This window comes from Lepidochelys kempii, chromosome 3, assembly GCF_965140285.1.
Source record: "Lepidochelys kempii isolate rLepKem1 chromosome 3, rLepKem1.hap1, whole genome shotgun sequence".
Classification (NCBI taxonomy): Eukaryota; Metazoa; Chordata; order Testudines; family Cheloniidae; genus Lepidochelys; species Lepidochelys kempii.
The window spans coordinates 197,103,285-197,126,020 of NC_136382.1; the positions used below are offsets into that span (position 1 = coordinate 197,103,285).

At 40.2% G+C, this 22,736-nt stretch overlaps 1 protein-coding gene across 12 annotated transcripts in view; it reads right to left on the bottom strand.

The window, feature by feature from the left end:
* EHBP1 (EH domain binding protein 1) overlaps positions 1-22,736 on the bottom strand; it is a 402,075-nt gene that overhangs the window by 155,336 nt on the left and 224,003 nt on the right. For 9 of the 12 annotated variants that reach the window (XM_078852347.1, XM_078852346.1, XM_073339539.2 and 6 more), the window contains 3 exons: positions 15,214-15,318; positions 14,407-14,529; positions 4,819-5,071 (listed from right to left, as the gene is read on the bottom strand). In XM_078852347.1, coding sequence (XP_078708473.1) covers positions 4,819-5,071; positions 14,407-14,529; positions 15,214-15,318 — 481 coding nt within the window. The remainder of the gene's footprint in view (positions 1-4,818; positions 5,072-14,406; positions 14,530-15,213; positions 15,319-22,736) is intronic. The other 3 variants (XM_073339541.2, XM_073339540.2, XM_078852350.1) reach the window with 1 other exon arrangement.

Below are 22,736 nucleotides of genomic sequence, written 5' to 3' on the forward strand. Positions count from 1 at the left end.
CCTACAATTAAGCAAGTTACAGGCTTGTTCAGAATTTGCTTTAAACATAGGCTGTATCTACCTTCAGTGTATAGTAAAGGCAGAACACATTGATATTACACTTTTCACCTCATTTTAAAACCAGTCCTAACCATTTCTTTGAACTGTTCATTTTAATAAGATTCCTAAAATATCAGAAGCATGACACAGGCTTGGTTTCTAGTTCTTGTCATAATGGTAAATTATAATGTAAAATCCAAGTTTTGAAGTCAGTGGATTTACTCCAGATTTACAGATTTGTAACACAGCAGAATTTGGCTCATGTTTGGTTGCCTGGTGAGCAAGACCAGGCAAAATCTGGCTGAATGAATCCTGGTTGGAAGATACTAATTGGCGTATGCAGTCTGTGCTTCAACTATATTATAAAACCAACAGTTATAATGGAATTTATCTAGAGAGAAGCTGAACTGTCCATCACAAGATAAGGCACCCAGCAAACATCTCAGTAATCAGCAATCATCAACACTGCAGTTACTTGTTTCTCTACTCTGTCAATCAACTTCAAGAAGTTAGAAAACATAGTTGCAACTTTCACCAACTATAGTGCTCTCCATTAATTCAGTCTGGTTAATGAGAATAGAAACTATGGAACCAAATCATTTGATTTGAATATAACTTCAATTTTTTATTTTAATCTATTCAATATGTTTTGGGCTGGTATTACTGGCTAATGAAATTTAGTTCCTCTTTCAATAAAATGATTTTCAAATGAAATAGAATTAAAAGAATAGGCTAAGTGTGATACTATAAAACAGTGCAATTTAAATAGGTGCGTACTTATGTAATTTTCAAACGCATAACTTTATTTAACTTAGCAAAGCAACTATTCTTTATTAAGGACTAGTCACCGGCCAATTTTGATTTTTAAAAAAAAAACGTATGAGTGCATTTTTACAAACGCACAAGTAATTTTTGATCCTTGCCTAAAATTAAAAAATGGCCAAATTAACTTTATTCAAACTTTGCAAAACACTTCCGTCTTTGAGCTATGACCAAAATTTCAACCCACAAGAGCTTTGTTTTGAGTTTCCTGATAGTTGAATATCCTTAACAGAACATTTAAACTGTAGCACTGTTACCACAATATACCTATGATCATAAATATTTTGCATTTACATACATATTCTGACGATATCAGTGTACTTGGCAGTCATCAATGAAGCAAGTCTCCATTAAGCATACCATTTAAAGTAAATATTTTTACCAATAGAGAAAATAAGGCACAGGGGTGTTATGTACTTTGTCCAAGGTTACATAGCAGCTCTGTGGCAGCTCTGGGATTAGAAATCAACTCTCAGGGCGCTCTAACAGTACATGCCTTGAAACGGATTTCCTGATTTAAGTACACTGAATCATGCTTCCTCTAACTTATTCCATTAGGATTTTCTAATGTTAAGGACATTTTGCACTGGCATTTAATGTAAAAAAAATCCCAGATCTCAGAGCTAAGTAATTTAATATTTAGCTTTCACTTTTCTTAGGCATGAGAGATATCCAGAGCTGTGGTCAGAGTTCAGTATAGGGCTTGATCAAAATGGAACCCGGGCCTCGCACTGAAGATATCTAATGGCATGGACTTTTAGTTAAAAAAAAGTTAGATTGCCATTATGTCATTGGCCCTACAGAAGCAAGTTCCCAGTCACATTCCAGTTCCCATTCCTGCCTACCACCCTCTCATAATGATAGTTCTAACATTTTAAAAAACATTTATTTCATCTTGTCTACAAGACTGAGTCCAAAATCCATGCTCTGCCTTCTCGAAAGGATAATGGGACCAGGCACCCGATTTTAAAAGTCTGCTCATCCTTATTCTTGGTAGTGAGCATCAAATTTAACATGAACACAGCAAGAAGAATACAATGTGATTCATGAAGCATACTGCAAAAAAACCCAACCAAACACAAAAAACCCTTTAAATGCAAGGGTAAAAATGCATTGCTTTTCAAATGAGGAACGGGAGTGTCCTTTGGCATCCTTCTATTTGACATGTAGCCCTCCTATTACTCTCAAAACCACTCTCAATGAAAGCATCTGCTCATTGCTGCTCAAAAATGCAAACAGAATGACAGGATGTATAAAGAGTGATACAGGAAATATTACTGAAAGCTTTAAAATGCCATAATGCTGTTATATAAGTCAACGGTTTGCCCTGATCTTCAACACGTTTAGGTCTGGTCACCCCATCTTAAAACAGATATACAGTAGCAGAAATAGGAGCATCCAGAGACGGGCGATGAAAATGATTAGAGACATGGAGAGACTTCTGTATGAAGAGAGATTGAAAAGGTTAGGACCAGTTAGCTCAGAGAAGAGACAAGTAAGAGGGACCATGATAGAGATCTATAAGATAAGAAAGGGTATAGAGGAGAGTAAATCAGGTGCTCCTAATTGTCCTTTTTTATATAAAAGAAGTACCAGGGGACGTTCAACAAAATGAAAAAAAATACATTGGAAAACTGCAAAAAGGAACTACATTTTACACGGTGCATACCTGTCACCATACAGTGCCACTCAGGCCTAACACTTAGCAGGATTCAAAAAAGGGGTTACATATTTATGTAGATAAGGATATCCACAGTCACATGCGATAGAACACAAAATGTACAAAGGGGAATAAACTGTCAGGCTTCAGGGCACAAGCAAACTACTAACTTATAGGAGTGAGGAAAAGCTTCCCCTATATACTCATCATTCCGTAACTGTTTTTCATGGGGTTTCTTCCATTTTCCACAGAAGCATCTGGTGATTGCTGCTACCTGGCAAAGGATACTGATCTAGATGGACCACTGCTCTAACCCAGTATACCAATCCCTATGTTCCTAAACAGGCCTTGTGTCATAACAATCCACAATGCAGAACTGCAAGAGTTTCCCTTGCCCCATTCTACTCCATACGTTTAATAAACTGTCCCCGCAACTTTTCCAAGGCTTTTCCTCCTTAGGAACCTGTGAAAAAGTAGGAAGGGTCTCCAGTAGGGACTATGATGTAAAAGTCTAAATTTACTATGCTATTTAACCACTTCACCCTCCATTTTAATAATGAAAATACAGGCCAGCTTAGGTTTGAACAACATTTATCATTGGGGTGGGGGGGGTGGGGGGGTTCATTTTTACCTTCTGTTAAGGAAATAAAGCAAACAGGGGTTGTAAATCCCCCCAAGAGACTTGAAAAATACAAAATTAAAACAAAACAAAAGCTGCTGTAACAAAGAGCTCCTGAAATCCACAATCTCAGAGACAGGAAGAAAAAACAAGCCTGCCCTTTAAAACACTGCAGTGGCCTGTTTGGCAGAGATTTGTTTAGGATAGGGATGTGGGTGTAAGTAAAACAAAGAAAAAATCCTTCACTTGCCCCTCCACTGTCACTTTTGTCTCTTTCCTCTCTTCTTCTCTTCCTCAGTTTTAACTGTTCGCTGTCTCCATCTCTTTGGGTATGTATACTAATATTTCCCCTTTCAGACTCTCCCGATCAGTGAGTGATCAGGAATGTCTAGCGTCACTGTCAACAGCACAATCATACTCTTGGTCTGGGAAGATACAGCAGCCAGTGCTGTTTGTTCAGAAAACCAACTCTCCCGCACCCCACACACTGAATGGAGTTGGCAGAGAAAGCATTCCCTAATGCCAATTTTTCACAACCGAACAAAAACAAAGCACAACAAAAACCAGACAAAACTAAAAAATAAAAATTCATGGGAACAAAACTTAAGAGAAAATGAACCCCGGGGTCCTATACGCATTTCTATCAGTGTGCATGGAACTTCTTCAGTTTCCTAAAATACAGCTATAAAGAAAGCAAACATTAGGATGAAAACATGACACCTTAATTACTATTAAATATAAGAGCCACGAAAGTGTCTTGCCATAATAAATCTCATCAAGGTCTTTACAATTAAAAGTTAATTACAGTTGTCGCCTGTAAAATTGCTCATGTATACTCACCATAAATCCTTGCATGGGTGGTGCGGTTGCTGAGTAATAACCATATTCCTAAAGGTGATTAAAGACACAAGCACACCTTACGCTTGTGCCTTCAATCATCCCAAATTGCATGATTATTGCAAAATGCCCTCACACCCTATTTTGCTTCATTACTAGAATATAAGACAGTCAAAGACCGTCTTATAAAAAATTTGAGATAGGGTTCTTAGACTCCAAGACCAGAACGGACCATTGTGGTCATCTAGTCTGACCTCTTGTATATCACAGGCCAGAGAACTTTCCCAAAATAATTCCTAGAGCAGATCTTTTAGATAAAAACCATCCAACCTTGATTTTAGAATGGTCCGTGATGAAGAATTATTAAAAACAAATTCCAAGGAAGTGCACAGACTGTTTCTCTTTCATCCTTTCAAGTAGTTGCTGCCTTGATGAGTTTCCCAATGATTCAACATTTGCTATATGGATTCCCAGGTGTCTCAGTTCACCCAAAGTGCATTCGTTCCAAGAACTTTCACTTTCATTAATAGTAAACATATTCTGGTTTAAGGAAAAAAAAATAGCGACAAGACAGGAAGGACCAAGGCCCATCAATCCTCCCTCTCTACCTCACTTGAAATTACTCAGTGTTGCCAAGAAAGGCAAAATCTTTCCTAAGGTACATGCAGAAAAATGTCCCCACAGATCCTGTCAACATGCTTGGGAGATTCATGAATTCTGTCCTGTGTATGTGGGCAAGAACCACCCTGGTTAAATCCATTTATACCTTGAGATTATGTCAACAATCCCACTAATACTTTAAGATTGCTTCAAGGTGACATATTACAAATATTATACTTACTCATCTAACTCTTCCTCTTCAGTTTTAGAAGTATCTGCATAGAGGTATTTACTCATGTCCACCGGTCTTACATTTTTCCTTTTTGCAGGTTGTGGAGGAGAATCTTTGATAGTTACAAACGTTTCAGGTTCAGGATCTGGCTCATCAAATGGGTTCAAGTACTCTGGAGCACCTTCCTCTTTAAAGGGATTATAATTATCACCATAGTAAGAGTCTTCTGGTTTTGAAGATGAAGCTGTTTCAGTATCGTGTTCTATAAAAAGCATTTTAAAAAGATTATTTAATACAAAATAAATTCAAAACTATTTTAGCAGATCTTTATATTTTATGGGGCTTTAATCTGAACTGAAACTTGGAATCTAAGGTCTTTGCCTGGAAGTGAATATTAATGCTTTATTTACAGTGTGACCTTGTTTAGCCAAAAATAAGCTGTGAAAGGTAATGTCCCCTGAGGAGCAGGGAGGGAGGATATTAAACACTTTGGGTATGTCTACACTGCAATTAAACACTTGCGCCTGGCCCATGGCAGCTGACTCGGGCTCGCAGGGCTCAGGCTAAGGGGCTGTTTAATTGCACTGTAGACATCTGGGCTTGCGCTTGAGCCCAGGGTCTAGGATCTTGCAAAGCGGGAGTGTCCCCAGAGCTTGAGCCACAGCCTGAGTCCGAACATCTATACTGTAATTAAACAGCTCCTTAGCCCGAGCTGGAGTCAGCTGGCACAGGCCAGCCATGGGTGTTTAACTGCAGTGTAGTCACACCCTTTGAGAAATTTCCCACTTATCCAAAACTTCTTTCAGCCATATTAGTCATTTGTCCCTCACTCACTCATGTAAATAGGATCTCAATAGATGTGATTTTCTTTTAACGGATTTTCCCAATTAGGTTATTCAGGTCCCAACAATAATGCTTTAAATGCTTCTTTGTACTCTTATAATTTATAATGATTTCCTAAATGAAATGACATTTTGTAGGCCCTTAAGTGGTGGTAGGGATTGGGACCCCTCCATGTCTTATTTAAAACACATGATCTAGTAACACTGGAAAATCATTTATTAAGCAAGTTAATGACTAATTACACATTTTTAGTGTACATATCAGAACTTCTGCCGTAGATTTTTGATAACAATAGTAAATACACTCTCTCTATTACAACAAATTTAAATTATCCTTAAAGAGATACACAATCAGATTAATAATACATAGTTGGGATTTATAGCCAGCAACTCTACACAATTCTTTCCAGCAACAGAGGAAGAATTTTACACTAGCAGAGATTGTTGGCAGATATCTCTGTGACTGGAACAATATGAAAACATACATAGACAGAGAATGTTAACCACACTGAAATTTATCAGGACTAACCACACTATTCTTGCAGTCATAAATGGTCAGGAATTCATCTTACTACTGCTCTGACAAGATGGCATTATTGCAGGAAAGTGAGCTCTCACCCCATGCAAGCAGGCTCTTTACTAGCAGTTTTAACCAAAAAAACCCAAAAACTTTATTTGCAATAACAATTCACAGTTTATTCATGATGTGAAGTGCCCTTTATTTTTTGAGCTTTGAAATTACTGGGTTGAACATAATAGATCATTTCAATTTAAAAGACAGACAATATTATTTATTATTTGTATGGCACTAGAGCCCAAAGTTCCCCAAAAGGGCCTTGTCCACACTTGGGATTTGCCCCAGTACAGCCACTGATGACTAGCCAGTATAGACAAGCAAAGCTGCTACTTGTGCTTCTTGGAGCTTATTCCCACTTGAAACCAGTGTAAATTGTGGTTTACAGCGATTTATCCAATTTAGGTTAGGGATTTGCAAGCTGATGGCTGGAGTCAAGGTAAATCCCCACTGTAGATCAGACCTGAATTTTCTGAGGTTACCAGGATGAACCATCAAGTTGCGTACATAGCAAGCCTTTGACCACAGGAATGTATTACTGTGTAACTTTATTCTCATTTCCACTTTGCTCCTATTGTTAGTCACACTCACTTGTGTCTTGTCTTAAATTAGATTATAAAGTGTTTGGGCAAGGACTGTCTCCTGTACATTTATATAGTGGCAAGTGCAATGGGACCTCCATCTCATCCCTGGTTCATCCTACTTGAGAGCTACAGGTAAGAAGCTTGAGAGATCTCATTTTAGGAAGAATCTCACGACTCCTGTTCCTTGAGCCAGTGAACCTTTCACATCTGAATTCCAAGAGGTATAAGAGCATATTTTGTTACAGGCCCTTTCACGGCTGTCTGTCTCAGAAGAGAACTCATCTGCCCACTCTGAAATATTGCTACTGTCAGAAGAGGTGAGAATAAAAAGGGATTAACTATGTATTTCCCACAATAAAGGAATGAGACCTACAGATCATATAACTGTCCCAGCCTTATTTAAACTGAAGATGGGTACAGAGAAGATAAGCACACTTGTATGATTAAGGACAAGATCAACAGCACAAAAAATGGACTTCACTAAATTGTACTGCAGGTTCTATCTGGTGAATATATATGACATTTTATTACTATATTCTATACCTCTTAATTATGGAGTGTTTCCAACTACCAATGATTATTCAGGCACTTTACATACAAAAATCCCTTTAAAAATCTTAATGTGATCTGCAATCTATTTTTCCTTGAGTGAAACCAATGCAATCTAACATATACCGTAGTTAAATTTAGCTCTACTGTATTCAATAGTTAGTAGATTTAGCTGTATTTACATTTTCAAAAGGCATTTAACATTGCTCCAAATTAAAGGTTGGTGTTTAAAATGAGACTTGAATAAAGATAATTGATGCCCTGGATTAAAAAAAATGGATGAGAGGCAAGAAAGGGGTGCTTGAAAAAAAGTTATTTTTAGACTTATAAACAATCAATCACTAGTGACAATACTTAGCACTCATATAATCCTTTACAAACATTAACTAATTATTCAGAATTTTTGAGTTTAATGTTGTTACAGTAAAAAAAAAATCTGGGCTGTACATATGTTACTAATCCTACATAAAGCTAAAAAGGAAGCGTTACATCTCCCTTTAGTAATATAAAGTAACATTAAAGTTTTGGCTTAGAAGAAAAGTTTTTAAATAGTTTTAATAACTTCAGTCTAACTGGATTCAAACAGAGAAAGGCACATTATAATAATGCTAAAGGATTAAAGGTAAACTGACCGAAGCAAAGGAATCCAGAGTTATTGCTGAGACTTTATTTCAGAACAACCAACTATTGTACTGAGGTCAAGCAAGAGTCTTGTAACAATGTAGTATGTGAAATCACTCATATGTTGCAACTCAGTGTATAGTCAGTCTTCGATTTGATTTTCCTGGCTTCTGCCAGCTTGTGTCAGAGCCCTAATTTTTTAAATATAATTTTTCATTTCTTCTAAGTTAAAAAAAGACGTTCAATGATATTAGTTATATTGCGGTAGCACCCAAATGCCGCGACAGGATCAGGGTCCTGTCGAAACACATATGAAAAAAGAGACCCACTCCCAAGAGCTTACAGGCTTATGGCCTCAATCCAAGAACGTGTTAAGTATGTACGTAGTTTTAAGGACATGAGTATGACCACTGAAATCAGTGACTCAACGCTTACAGCTACTCATGTATTTATGTGATTTACTGAACCACAGCCACGCTGTCATGCTTGTGGGACCTGGCCTCAAAAGATAAACATACAAAGGGAATGAGGGTAATGCGATGCAACATATGATTTTGGCAACAAAAATGATTAGGGGTCTGGAACACATGAACTATGAGGAGAGGCTGAGGGAACTGGGATTGTTTAGTCTGCAGAAGAGAAGAATGAGGGGGATTTGATAGCTGCTTTCAACTACCTGAGAGGTGGTTCCAGAGAGGATGGTTCTAGACTATTCTCAGTGGTAGAAGAGGACAGAACAAGGAGTAATGGTCTCAAGTTGCAGTGGGAGAGGTTTAGGTTGGATATTAGGAAAAACTTTTTCACTAGGAGGGTGGTGAAACACTGGAATGCGTTACCTAGGGAGGTGGTAGAATCTCCTTCCTTCGAAGTTTTTAAGGTCAGGCTCGACAAAGCCCTGGCTGGGATGATTTAATTGGGGATTGGTCCTGCTCTGAGCAGGGGGTTGGACTAGATGACCTCCTGAGGTCCCTTCCACCCTGATATTCTATGATTCTATGAAGAAAATAGGAAGGGTGATGATAGACATATGCCTTATTAGTAAGGCTGCGAATCTTTCACGGAGGTCACGGATTCCGCAGCTGCAGCGGCTGACCCCAGGGCTGCTCGCCCAAGCAGTTGGGGAGCCCCTGGGGCCAGCCGCACTGCTGCTCCGGTGGCCCCAGGCAACTGGTCCTTGGAGCAGCAGTCCGGGACCAGCAGCGGTGCCCAGGCTGCCCCTACCTAGAGAAGCAGCAGTGGTGGCAAAGCCCAAGGCCACCCCTAGCCCGCAGGAGCGGCAAGGACAGTGGGGCCATGGGCCATGCCCCCCGGAGCAGCAGTGGTGGGGCCCTGGGCCCCCACACCAGGAGCAGCAGCGTCCATTGGAGCACTGCCCCCTCCTCTCAGCAGGTAAGATTTAGTTAGGCGTATTTTTAGTAAAAGTCAGGGACAGGTCACTGGCCGTGACTTTTTGGTTATTGCCTGTGACCTTTACTAAAAATACCCGTGACTAAATCGTAGCCTTAATTATTAGTTCAAGTTGTATTATTTATGTTGAACCTTTGCCTAATTTTTAACCAAAGCCTTTTCTATTTTAAAATTATTTTTAGCTCTTAAATATTTTCTCATGGGAGTGCACAAGAACCAACCCTGCAACTGAGTCCAAAAGAGTAGACCCCTATGACTATGTCATGGTTCCACATTGTGTAACACCTCTGATTTTTACACAGTCTCTCTGGAAATGTACTAATTTAGTGTTAGACACGGAGGCTTACTGCCTCACTATCACAAGACAGGGTCCCTGGCTTCAGTACCTCTGTTTCTCACCCCGGCTCCTTCTGCAGGTCCAAGAGTTTTGACTCCTGTTGGAGACTTACCCCCTAGTGAGCTATACACCCAGCAGATGTTTGCATCAACAAAGGACAGCCTTTTCGAAATAAGGCAATCCAGGCATCTGGCAGAACCACCTGCCTCTCTTGCCCATCTGTCCTAGATTCAATCTCCTCACAGCACTGGGCAGCCTTGTAATTATCATAGGGCATGTCTACACAGTGGTGTAATGGGGTACATGGCGGGGGGATATCTAAAGCACAGTAACGTGTTGCACATTAATTGGTCCATGTAGACACAACCAGTATGCACTAAAGGTTCCCTAGAGCGCTTTAATGTAGTACTGTTTAAGCATTTCATGATGAGACACAGTCTGTGTGCAGTTTTGCTTCTGTTAGGGTGTAAGCGTTCAGGAATTCTTTTAAAATTTGCACTGCAGAATCAAAAAGCATATTAGGGAAAATCCTGAAAGAAAAGACATGCAGGAAAACAATATCTTTTAAAAGTATGCTTTACACTATTTTTTAAAAATTAGCTTGACAGCGTCTCCTGAAAACAAGGCTTTACATATTTGTTTTTTATTTCATAGAATTTAATGAAAAATACAAATAGTTTCTGCAAGTCCCCTCAGCTTCAACATTATGGGCCAAATTCTGCACCCCTTACTAGGGTTTTCACTCCCATTAGTTGTCTGAGTATGGACGACAGGATGTAGCCCAATACGTAGAGCACCCTAAAATGCCAGGCTGAGAAGAACCTCCACCATACAATTAGTTAAAAGATTTAATTTATTTCACACATATGCTAAAACTGATGGAACTTTGTCAAAATCATTTTCAGGTCTCCTTGCAGCTTGCAACTCTGCAGATAAGTATAGGGTTTTCCAGACAGTGGCAGGCGCCTAGTTAAACTTGGCTCTTATTTCTCTCCTTCTTCTCCCTCTCTCCCATACTAACAATCCTGGATTCCTATTTATTTTTCTCCATCTTCATGGAGGCATTGAGAGAGGGTCCTCTCAGCCTCCCACCCCCTGGTGCAAAGAAACGGACCTTGCAACAGAGGGACAAGTCACAGGCAAACCACAGAGGTCTGAGAAAGGTCAACATTGGCTCCACTCTGGAATTCCAGACCTTCCTGAACCCTACATCTGTACCGATGATGGGTCTCTTAAACCCTTCAAGACTGGCCAGTAAATGTAAAACATTCTGTGGCCATTTGTCAAAGCCTTCAGAAAACATTTCACTCTTTAGAAAACAATGTCAATCCAGATCAAATTATATTATGGGATAATAACTCAATACCTAATTTTGAAAGCTGCATACTTTCTAGGTAAGGACAGCTGTCTTAATTTTCAAAAGTGACTAGTGATCTTGGGTGTCTCAATTTTTGGGGACTCAACTTGGGACATCTTAAAGGGTGTCAGAAATGGTGAACATCTGCCCTTGAAAAATCAAGCCATGTTGGGTTATTTCAAATCGGGGATTCAAAAATTGAGACACCCATAATCATTTTGAAAATTTAGGCTCCTGTTCGTAGTTTGAATCAATTCAATATTTTGTTGGTTTTAAAGTCTTTAAATGGGTAATAATAATTATATCTGCTACTGAGCTGCAACTTGGCACACCAAGGGTCAAACCCACAATAATTCTGAGTAGCCAAGTAATAAACCTGCAAAGGTAGGAGAGACAAAAGAACAGATTGATGTACTATTTACAATTGACACACTGCCCGCTTTTGCACCAGCTCCTGCCAACTGTACCTGGCATGGCTCCACTGACGGGAACTTCTCACAGAAGTATGCATTATGCCTGGCAGTTAAGTATCTGCAGAATCAGATGCTAAGTTCCCACAGGAACTAAGACCCATCACAAACCTGACGACCTTCCTTTCCCAGTGCAAATTGCACATGCATTCTATAACACACATACAGCGGCATACACATTTTTTTAAAAATACCAAAAGCCAAGCCTACCAAGACATTACACTGCATGCACAATCCTCCCCAGCGGGGGATGGAGGAGAGACAGAATGAACCACATGTGACAGCGTTACTTAATGCACGACTGAAAGGTGCTCAGATGCTACGGTGATGAGGGAAGTATAAGAAAAAGAATAGAATAAGGTGTTATTTCCCTGTACTGCCAGGAAAAATGACCTAATTATACACCAATAAAGCAAAAAGAAAAGGAGGACTTGTGGCACCTTAGAGACTAACAAATATATTTGAGCATAAGCTTTCGTGAGCTACAGCATCCGATGCATCCGATGAAGTGAGCTGTAGCTCACGAAAGCTTATGCTCAAATATATTTGTTAGTCTCTAAGGTGCCACAAGTCCTCCTTTTCTTTTTGCGAATACAGACTAACACGGCTGCTACTCTGAAACCAATGAAGGGTATAATTGATTGAACATGCTACAAAGATTTATCAAAACTTCAAGGCCTCAGAGGGATACGTTTTAAAAAGAGGTAGGAGATGGTCCTATTTCAATGGGAAGGTGATTTTAGTGACCCAGCTGGATTTTATAGTGATAAAAGGAATTGTAAAAACCGATCCAAATAAGCGCTACACATTTGCAAAATGTTAGAAGCAAGTAAGCTTCATAAACCCAAAGAACAAGATCTGAAAACGATAAAATTGGCAGCAAAAAAGGGGTTAGGTAAGATTACTTCATGAAAAGGTTACAAAACACATATATGTTTATAAAGGACCAAATGAAGCGTGAAATGTCAGCGAGTAAGGGCTTTTAAAAAAAGGGGTAGAGAAATACGGGAAGAAAGAAGCATTTGGAAACTGTACAAAACAAAGGGGAGCACTCAGGATTGGTCCAGTGGTCTTTTTGTCCACTCCTTCACAGAATGTCTTATGAAAATATGTTTATTATTTCTATTACCAATAACAACCAAACAGCAGCATTTTAAACTTCTATCAGAAACATAAAGAGGGGAACATGGACTGGGTAGTTCAGTGGATTCGTAATTGCTTTTCACTTTTATGTTGCCAAGCCTAGCCCAGGCTGATAATGACCAACAACTGTCACTATATGAAAGCTGGTCAGTGACCTGTGTGAAATGAGTTTGGTAGGTTTCAATCCACTCACCTAGTTACCACTCCGCTAACGGGCACCAATCAGAGAGCTCAAGGGCTGAGTGGGCATGGCAGCTGAACAATCTTCTTACCCTTAGAGATGGCTCTCAGGTCAGAATTAAGGTACACTGATGGGAGAGTGTGACAGAGTGGGAATTTTTCTTAATATTTTGTATCAATATTGTGTGCGTGCCTCAGTTTTCCCTATGTGATGCCTGATTAACTACATGGTGGGAAAAGGTTGTTGACTCTTTGCAGAGACCCAGAGATACAGGGGTGATTGATGCCTCGCTGTCTGGGACCTGGGTCCCCATGCCCCTGGAGAGCCCAAGAAGGCAATGGCCTGCCCAGACATTTGGCATATGGCAACTAGCGACCATGGATGGCCAGCCCTCTGCAGGAAGCCAGCCAGGTATAACCAATTGGAGAACAAAGGAGCAGAGCCAGGTGACAATGTTTGCCTGGGAACAGGAACAAGGAATGAGGAGGGGCCTTGTGGGGTTGTTAAGTGTGGGCTGCTGGAAGCAGGAGATGTTCCTGGAATGGGACTGAAGAGGGGTCAAGAGGGCTCTGTGCTCTGGGACTGATCAAGGACTATGCTGTTACTTTCTGTTCTCTATGTTAACCGAGGACTTTCTACGCTGTGTTTGGGCACCTAATAAACCCTTCTGCTTTTACAACGCTGGCTGAGAGTCACTCCAGTTTAAGGAAGGTGGAGGTGCATTGCTTGCTTGGGGTGTACAAGTCTCTCTGAGGTGTCCAACTCAGGTGGACTCACTGAAGGGAGCTCCCAGTGTGAAGCTGAAGGCTCCGAGGTTCAGTCTAAGGAGGCGGTAAACCAAGTGGCTTTCCCTAGTGGGAGTGTGACCCTAAAGTAGGTCTGGGCTACTAAAGGGATTCCTGCCAGGGACTGTTCCAGAGCTGTTCAAGAGCACCGGACCTGTGGATCCGTGACAGGGAGCATGGGGAAATTTTCCCTGACGATCCTCTTTGTGCCTAGGTAGAAGGCTTCAGGCTCCACATTTGTCAATCTGGCACCTTTTGGAAGCACTATTTTCATTCACATATTTTATATATTTGTTACTATGTTTTGTTGTACTCTATATACACTGACTTTATATGGCAATTTTCACACACTAACAACTCCAAACAACTTCAGAACAATTAATTGCATTCTAGTGTTGTCATGGTGTGATTAAAAAAAGGCATATGCCCAGCGGTACGGCAGCTACTGTAAGATTGCAAATGTGTTATTTGGCCAGAATTCTGGCATTATCCCTACCATTAGACAATCACTATTTAGTGGAACCACTAGACGAAGAGAGAAGAAGCCTCAATTTGACATATCATTGGAGAAGCAGATGTTCAGTTTCCATTGACAATTAACATTCCTGATACTGCTGCCTGGGTGCATGTAATAATGTTAGTTTTTACCAGAACAACCATTTTAGTTTGTAACCTTAGGAAAAAAAAGTTATGCTTCATTAATGAGTCTGTAAATAATGATTAATTGTGTGAAAATGAATTCACCACCTTCTGCATCAGGATCTTCGAATGGGTTTAATTCTGCTGCATCAGGGTCTTCAAATGGATTCGAACTGGAATTGGCCAATTCTTGTTCCTCTTCATCCAAAAAATTAAGCTTGTTGATGAGTTCTAGAAAAAAATGAAGTATTGATTCAGTGTGGTCACAGCCAGCCCTGGATATTAACTGTTCACAAAACACATTTCAAATTCAGAAAATTCACACCAGTGGTCCGTGAGAACAGTGAACTGGACCACATCACCAAGTGCAGAACTAAACTAATGTATTTTGTAGCACACCAATGTTTCCAGCCAGAAGAAATTAATTGAATAAAATAGATGTTCACTTATGAGTACTAATCCACTACACTGCCACAGCGGCCTTCTGGACCTAATTTGATTCAATAAATTTTGCAGTGGATCTAGAAAGATAAATATAGCAACTTGATTTCAAAATATGAATGATTCGTATATTCGTTCACTGTCAATTCTCTTCTTTGCATGCAACATTCATGTAAAGTCAGAGAAGGAACTTTTTGTCAAGTTATAATAGTTAGGCATTATTCACTGCACAAATTGTGTTTTAATGATGTGGTTTTTCTTTCCTATTCACAATCATGTGACAATGCAGTGGCTGAAGAGAGACACTCTATCATGTTGTTACCTGTTGGATGTGCTGCAAATTACTGAAAATCACATTGGATGGAAAGCACAATGATAAAACTGACAGCTGAATACAAGCAGAAGTCAAAAGGTAACAGGTCACAGTAAATACAGACAATCAGAAACAGAAAGAAAGGAGGAAAGCTCATAGACCTTCAGAGGAACTGGCTGATTTAGCTGAAGGCATATTTGCTTGCTTTATGCAGTCATCTTGATCTTCATCTAAGCTGCTCAGAGCATTCAACTGGTTTACAATTTCTGTAAACAGAAGCCAGTCAAGACAAATGTAAGGTAGGGTTATTTAAAGAAAAAGCTGTAGAAAGCATGCTATTACTAGAGAAACAGGGAAAGAGAGGACACTTATTGTTAATGAAAAGAATACATTCAGAATGAATCATTACAGTGATATATAATACACTTATGCACCTGTATGGAACACTTCAGCACTATTTTAACAAGAAGGAACACAATAAGGTACACACTGAAAAATTTTTGATGGGTGCCCGCGACCAGCAGTCTCAAGATTGACAAAAAACTTAAAATGAACACAGACATTAATCCAAAAACTAGGTATGCTAAATATAATTATTTTAACAGTTTTCCTGTTGGTAAGTAAAACTTGAAATTAATAGTATAAAGTCAGCTTAATACAAAAAGTTTGAGGCTACAGCATATACACTTTGATTATGCCTCATTAAGAACCAATCTCTATCAATTTTCCACCTAAGATACACCCAATTTAATAATAATTGTAAACAACATGGTCATTAAACATAGTATGGAACAAAACAGGCTGCAGTAATTTAGGGCCCGATTCTGCCATTTTTATTCTCAGTAATACCTTACTCATTGGATAGATGGCGAGGCGATTTAAGGGCAGGATCTGGCCCTTTGGGAATAGCTCTGAAACCAACATTTTAAAACAGAACCAAATAACTCAAAAGGAACCTTAATGTAGTTAAGATAATCTGTGTACTGTTACTTTTAGGCCAGTGGTTCTCAAACTTTAGTACTGGTGACCCCTTTCACACAGCAAGCCTCTGAGTGTGACCCCTCCTTATAAATCAGAACCACTTTTTTATATATTTAACATCATTAGAAATGCTGGAGGCAAAGTGGGGTTTGGGGTGGAGGCTGACAGCTCGGGACCCCCCAAGTAATAACCTTACCACCCCCTGAGGGGGCCCGACCCCCAGTTTGAGAACCCCTGTTTGAGGCTTTGTGCACTTGCTTAAAATGATGCTTGGAAGAAATTAAGACATGATGATAAAACAATAGGAAAAGCAATGGCAATTCGTATGCCACCAATTTACGATCAAACAAAATACTAAAAACAGTGAAGAAAGTATTATGGAAGCACCACTCATGACTCCATAATTAAGCTTGAGTTGAGTATGCATTTAAAGCAGGGATTCAACCAATTACAGATGAAGGATACAGTGTATCCTCCCAAATTTACAGTATTTACTCGACCTTGTAGAAAAAACATGAGTTAAAAAAATAATAATCTAATACATCTTTAAAAATGAGTTCAATATAGGACTATGAATTATTATGCATTAAGCAGAATTGTATGGTAATGTCATACAATTGTCATCACAAGGTGGAGAAAAGGCTTTTGAGATTGGGTGGAGTGATAGCTCAGTGGTTTGAGCACTGGCCTGCTAAACCCAGAGTTCTGAGCTCAGCCCTTGAGGGGGCCATTGAGGGATCTGGGGCAAAAATTGGGGATTGGCCCTGCTTTGAGCAGGGGGTTGGACTAGATGATCTCCTGAGATCCCTTCCAACCCTGATATTCTATGATCTTGGAATGTTTTACCCTTAAGTTACTGATATGTACTCAACCTTAACTACACTGTATATAGTTTGTATATAGTCTGGGAAAAGTAAAACTACCACTGGAAAATAAAGTTGCTCAAATAGAAATCTCTATTTTCCAAACTGATAAGAAAAGTAACAAATCACAGACAGGTGAAAATTGAGCAACATCAGTGTTGCTGTGATGGTATCGGATCAAAATATGACTATATAGATCATTGTTGCAACCACTATTATATATTTGAAACAAATCTTGTATAAGATGTGGCACCTAAGATGTCTATGAAAAGGTTATGATTTGCTGATTAGGATTATGCTATGTCTATGCATGTATCATTTTTGTATTTGAAGTTATGAATATTGGCTCTCTACCTGGATTTCAAATGTTTGCTTCTGGGGTAACGCCCACAAGATAGTTAGCCAGCACATCTTGGAAGGACTATTCTAATTGAGTGGCCCATCAAAAGGACTCAACTCACAATGGACCATGGGAGACACCCATCTACACTGAGTGGACTGTCCTATAAATGTGCTGTCTGGAATATTGGTAATGGCTTCCTGCAATGACTGAGCAAAATGGGGACGAACATGTGACTTGCCCATGTGACTCCAAACACTATCTGGTCACCTGTGATTCTCCACTACCTGTGCTGAGGTTTTTGTTTGAAACAATGGGTTTCCATCCACATGGCAGAGGATATAAATGGCCCTGGAAACACCTCCATTTTGCCCCTGTCCTGCTCAGATCTCTGGACTGCGGACTTACACTAATGGGAGCATTCTCACCCTGGGAATGAGGTCCTTTCAATGATTTGGAAGCAACCAGAGACTTACTAAGCCAACAGTTTATTTCATCACTGCTACTAGCCTGAACCAAGAACTTTGCAATTACTGTATGTATTTGATTCTTTTAACCAACTTTAATTCTCACCTTTCTTTCTTTTTATGAATAAACCTTTAGATTTTAAATACTAAAGGATTGGCATCAGTGTGATTTTTGGGTAAGATCCAAGTTATATATTGACGTGGGTGTGTGGCTGGTCCTTTGGGATCAGAACCTTTCATTTGATGAGACTGTTTGTAAGGAACCACTCATCTCTGAATCCAGTGTTTTTAGTGGTGACATAAGAACTGGAATGCCAAAGGAAACTGCTTTTATGAGTTCTTGTTAGCCAGTGTGGTGAAATAGGAGTTTACTTTTGTGGCTGATTTGGTATATCTTATGAAAGATATGGGTTGTGTTTGCCCTGTTTCTCAGCAGTTCTTCCTGAATTTGGCATCCTCAGTTGTGACCCACTGAGGCACGGTTACAGTTGCTCTAACTCAATGGTTCCCCAACTGGGGTTCTCGGGAAAAAATTCCCTAATGGCGGACAGAACTGTCCCTAGGAACCCCGGGCAGCACGGGGTCAGCAGCCCAGAGCCCCTGGACTTCCAAGAACTAAGCAGATCAAAGCAAGCATATCTATCACACTGAGATGATTTAAACTTCAAGAATCCTTATAAGAAATGGAAAGGGAGGTGGATATTTTTTGCTGTTTTTAAAATTAAATAGGCAGCGAGTATTGTTTTTAAAATTATTATGAAGAAGAAGTTTAAACTTTGTGGTAACGTGTTGTTTGCCTGGACTGCTCAAGACCTGAATGCTTGTGTAGGAAGAACTCTTTGAGTTGGCTTCTTAAATACCTTAATGCTGTTTCACATCTGATACTCCTTGATGAAACATAGGAGCCTTGTCTGATAATAGGCTTATTCAAAGTGATACAAGCTATGAAAGTGAGATCTTGGAAGAGTGTTGCCGTTTTCATAATGTAATAAAAATACTGTAAGGATAAATAATAAATAATAATAAATAGCATGTAATAAGCAGGTCATAAAAAGGAATTTTATATTTCCAAGATCACTGCTTTTATAATTTATATTCAGGTAAATCCCTGGAAATATTCATTTTTAAGAGGAGGTTCAAGAGACTAGACATTTTAGTGCAAGGGGTTCACTGGTTGTTAAAGTTTGGGAACCACTGCTCTAACTGGTGCTGGCTGCCCATAGCTCATCAGTAAAGCTGTGAGTGTGTCACGGGACAACATGACTTTCCGGGACCTCCGTGACATCTGCAGTGGCCAGTGCAGCTGGCCCATGGGCCGCCTGAGCAGCTCAGGCAGCCCCTAGGCCAGCCGCACCCGCCACCGCTGCTGGAGCAGTCGTGGGCTACCACACCTGCCTCCCCCAGCAGCAGCAGGAGTTTGGGTGGGGGGCTCAGGGCTGAGGCGCAGGAGGGCGCGAGGGCTCTGGGCGGTGCTTACCTCAGGGAGGCTCCACAGAAGCAGCGACATCCCTCGGCTCCTAGGCAGAGGTGTGGCCAGGGGGCTCTGTGTGCTGTCTCTGCCTGCAGGCACCACCCCCACAACTCCCATTGGCCGCAGTTCCCAGCCAATGGAAGCTGTAGAGTCGGCACTCGGAACAGAGGTAGCAGGAAGAGCTGCCTGGCCATGTCTCTGCCTAGGAACTGACGGAGGGTGATGTCACCACTTCTGGGAGGCACGGAGCCGGGTAGGGAGCCTGACAGCCCTGCCAACCCCCATCCCCCCCAGCAGCCTCAGGGGTCCTGGGCCACCCCCCCAGCATCCGCGGTGTCCCTGGGCCAACCCTCCTCCCGATTTAGTCAGGCGTATATAGTACAAGTCATGGATGGGTCACAGGCCATGAATTTTTGTTTACTGCCAGTGACCTGTAAATGACTTTTACTAAAAATACCCATGACTAAAACATAGCCTTACTCATCAGGGGATGTTCTTACAACTGGACGCTGGTGGGATGCAGAGATTCCTTGACCACTCCTTTCCACTAGACATAAACCACGCACTATGCTTTGGTGCAAAGAAGCCAAAAGCAGAGCAAGGATCTGGTACAGAATCTCTAAATATTTAAGACATATAGCCAAAAGCTGCTTTACTAAAAATCTTAGATTTGAATGTTTTGCAAAGACATACTAACTCTTCCATATAAATATGTAACTGATTTCCAAGTAGGAAGATGCAGTACAGTCTATTCTTAAGATGGTGCAGCCATCCCAGAACACATCTCAACCAGATTAGCTTCCTAAACAGCCTTGGTTTTATAGGACTTAAAAGTAGTCAATTTGAAATCAGTCAGCTTAAGAGTCTTAAGCTCCTTCTTGTTCAGCTTCAGCATACAAAGACTTGCTGGAGATCTGAAAGATGTAGTAGCTACATTCTGAGATTTCTTTTGGACTCAAAACAGACTGATAGATGTATTTCTTTACTGAAATGAAAAGCAGAATATAAGCTTATAAAGCATAACTATGAACAAATGACTAGTTTAAACAGGGTGCAAACATTGAATTCTTTGATGTGGTTTGAATCATCTGGTCCCATCTGCTACCCTAAACACCTTTATGCATTTCACTGTCTCTCATTACAGGATAACATGGTCTATATTATATTTGGAGCGTTGAAATGGGAAGCATAGGAATCTATGGCCTATATCCTCTTTTGTACATCTCATTATCTACACACTCACATTATCTTCGTCTGCAAGTAACCCACTGAAGTAAATGGGACTTTTTGTGTGGTTAAGTGCTATTAAAGAGTAGTAAAGGTGTCAGAAGGTTGGGATGATCAGTATTACAGTGTGTGATTCTTCAGAGATCTCTGCTTGAAGTACACGTGGGCTCAAGACTCCACAACTGATCACATCTGGGCAGACTGCTGAGTACATGTGGAACACCAGTGAAGTCAACAGGTCTCTGTGCAGGTGCAGAAGTCAGCATACTATTAATTGCTGCATGAGGGCTTGGGTGCCTATTCAGAAACATTAAGTGACGAAATAAAGCATGCATAGCTGTACTAATTTTCTTAATCATGAATCAAATGTCTTAAGTATGTCAACGGAACTGGTGCTCATTAAGGCTTACGTATGACAATTCTGCAATTTTAAAATCTCTCTCTTTAAATTACACGGTAGCTAAAAAGTTTGTAACTTTACATTACAAACAGGAACATGTATGTTATTTTTTCAAGTTCACATAACACAGAGTAGTTAAGTGGACTTCTGTTAAAATGTTAAAAAAAAATAAAATTAAATTAAAAAGCCAGGCTGTGACTAAGCATGAGATATTTTCAGGCTCATGGATTTTTTTTTTTTTTTTTTAAGTTACTGTGTAATGACAATAGGGTGTCACAATTGTGGCTTGGGCGGTCAGGTCTTGTGGTCAGAGCAGTGATGGACAAGTCCAGTGGTTTGAGCAGTGGCAGTCAGAGGCCAGGAATGGTGTCAGGAACCAGGAGTCAAAGACAGAGTGAGGAACCTAGGGTCAGGAGTCCAAGATCAAGCCAAGAGGCGGGTCTGCTACTACAACTGGCAGGGGAGACCATCTTGTTGTACAGACACTTCCTGGAACTCCTCTTGGGCTTAAATAGGGTGCCTGGGCCAATCAGGGAAGCTATCAGTTTGTCCTTCCGAGATGGTACTTCCTGTGGGGTTTGTCCCAACAGGATTTACATAGGCTAATACAAACAGCCCTACTGCAGCTGCTGGGTAGTGGTGTGGACATGTCTGCTGTCCCACAGGGCTAAGAATGGAAAGCCTATCGCAACCTCAACTTTAGGGTCAATTCTGTGACAACAATTTTTATTACATTCAGTTCTCATATTGTGCTTTCAACCTGCAGATGCCAAACTGCTTTCGAGAGGTGCTTTCCTCATTCTATAGATGAAGAAACTGAAGCATACACAAGTTCAGTGACACCCGAAGTCACACACCAAATCAGGGCAGAGCTAGGAATAGAACAGAGATCAATCTCTTTACTCCCCTCATCTATCATCTATTGAATGGGTCACTAACTGCCATGATAATGAAATTACAATTATTTATTTATATTACAGCCACATGTTGACCCAAATCCAATGCTCACAGGATTCTGTAAAAGGAACAGAGTTTGCAATAAAATCCTCAGAATTAATTCTACATATACATCCTTCAGTACAGCTATCTTTCAATCTCCAGACAATGAAAGAGAGAGCTCTCTGAGTGATCAGACCTTGAGGCAAAAGTATGGCAACACTTAATACTACTATTTGTAGTATGCTACATATTTGATGTATGCTACTTTACATCTTCAAAGCTCTTACAAACATTAACTAATTAATCCACAAAACACCCTGTGAAGTAGTTAGTGTTACTACCCCTATTTTACAGTTGGGAAAACATATATAGAGAAGTTAAGAACAGTCAGGAATCCTTGTTTTGCAATAACCTAACCAGGCAATGTATGAGAAAATGTAGGCAGAAAACAAGTGTTCAAAGTGGGTGACAGCACTTATTCTCAATTAGCTTTAAATTAGCTTTAAATGGTTCTGTAAATGTAATTTTCAAAAGTCTGATTTTTATAGTGCCATACTACCTCTTCAACTTTGTTTTCTCTTCCCTCTTTCTATATTTTTTCACTTTTTCTAAAATCATGAACATTTTTCAAAATAGCTGTGCCTTCTGGTCTAACCCCATGTTTCCAATCTCTTTTTCTACTGCAGATATTTTCCTCCTTTGGTTTTTAGTTTTCCCTGGAGTTTCAATTCTTTCCCCTTTCAGTACATTTACTGTAGCGCTTTTAGGACCCAATCCAACTTCCATCAAAGTCCGTGGGCGTCTTTACATTGGTTTCAATAGATATTGGAACAGGACTGTAATATTTACTTTTTCCTGATTACTTATTGTCCTTTCTTTATGCTATTTCATCTACCCATTCTTCTCCTCCACCCTCCCTCTTACTGCCCAATTCCCTTTTTCACCTCTTTCAAACAGGAGATGTTCAGCTAATGGCACAGTTCAGCAGTTGCAGCA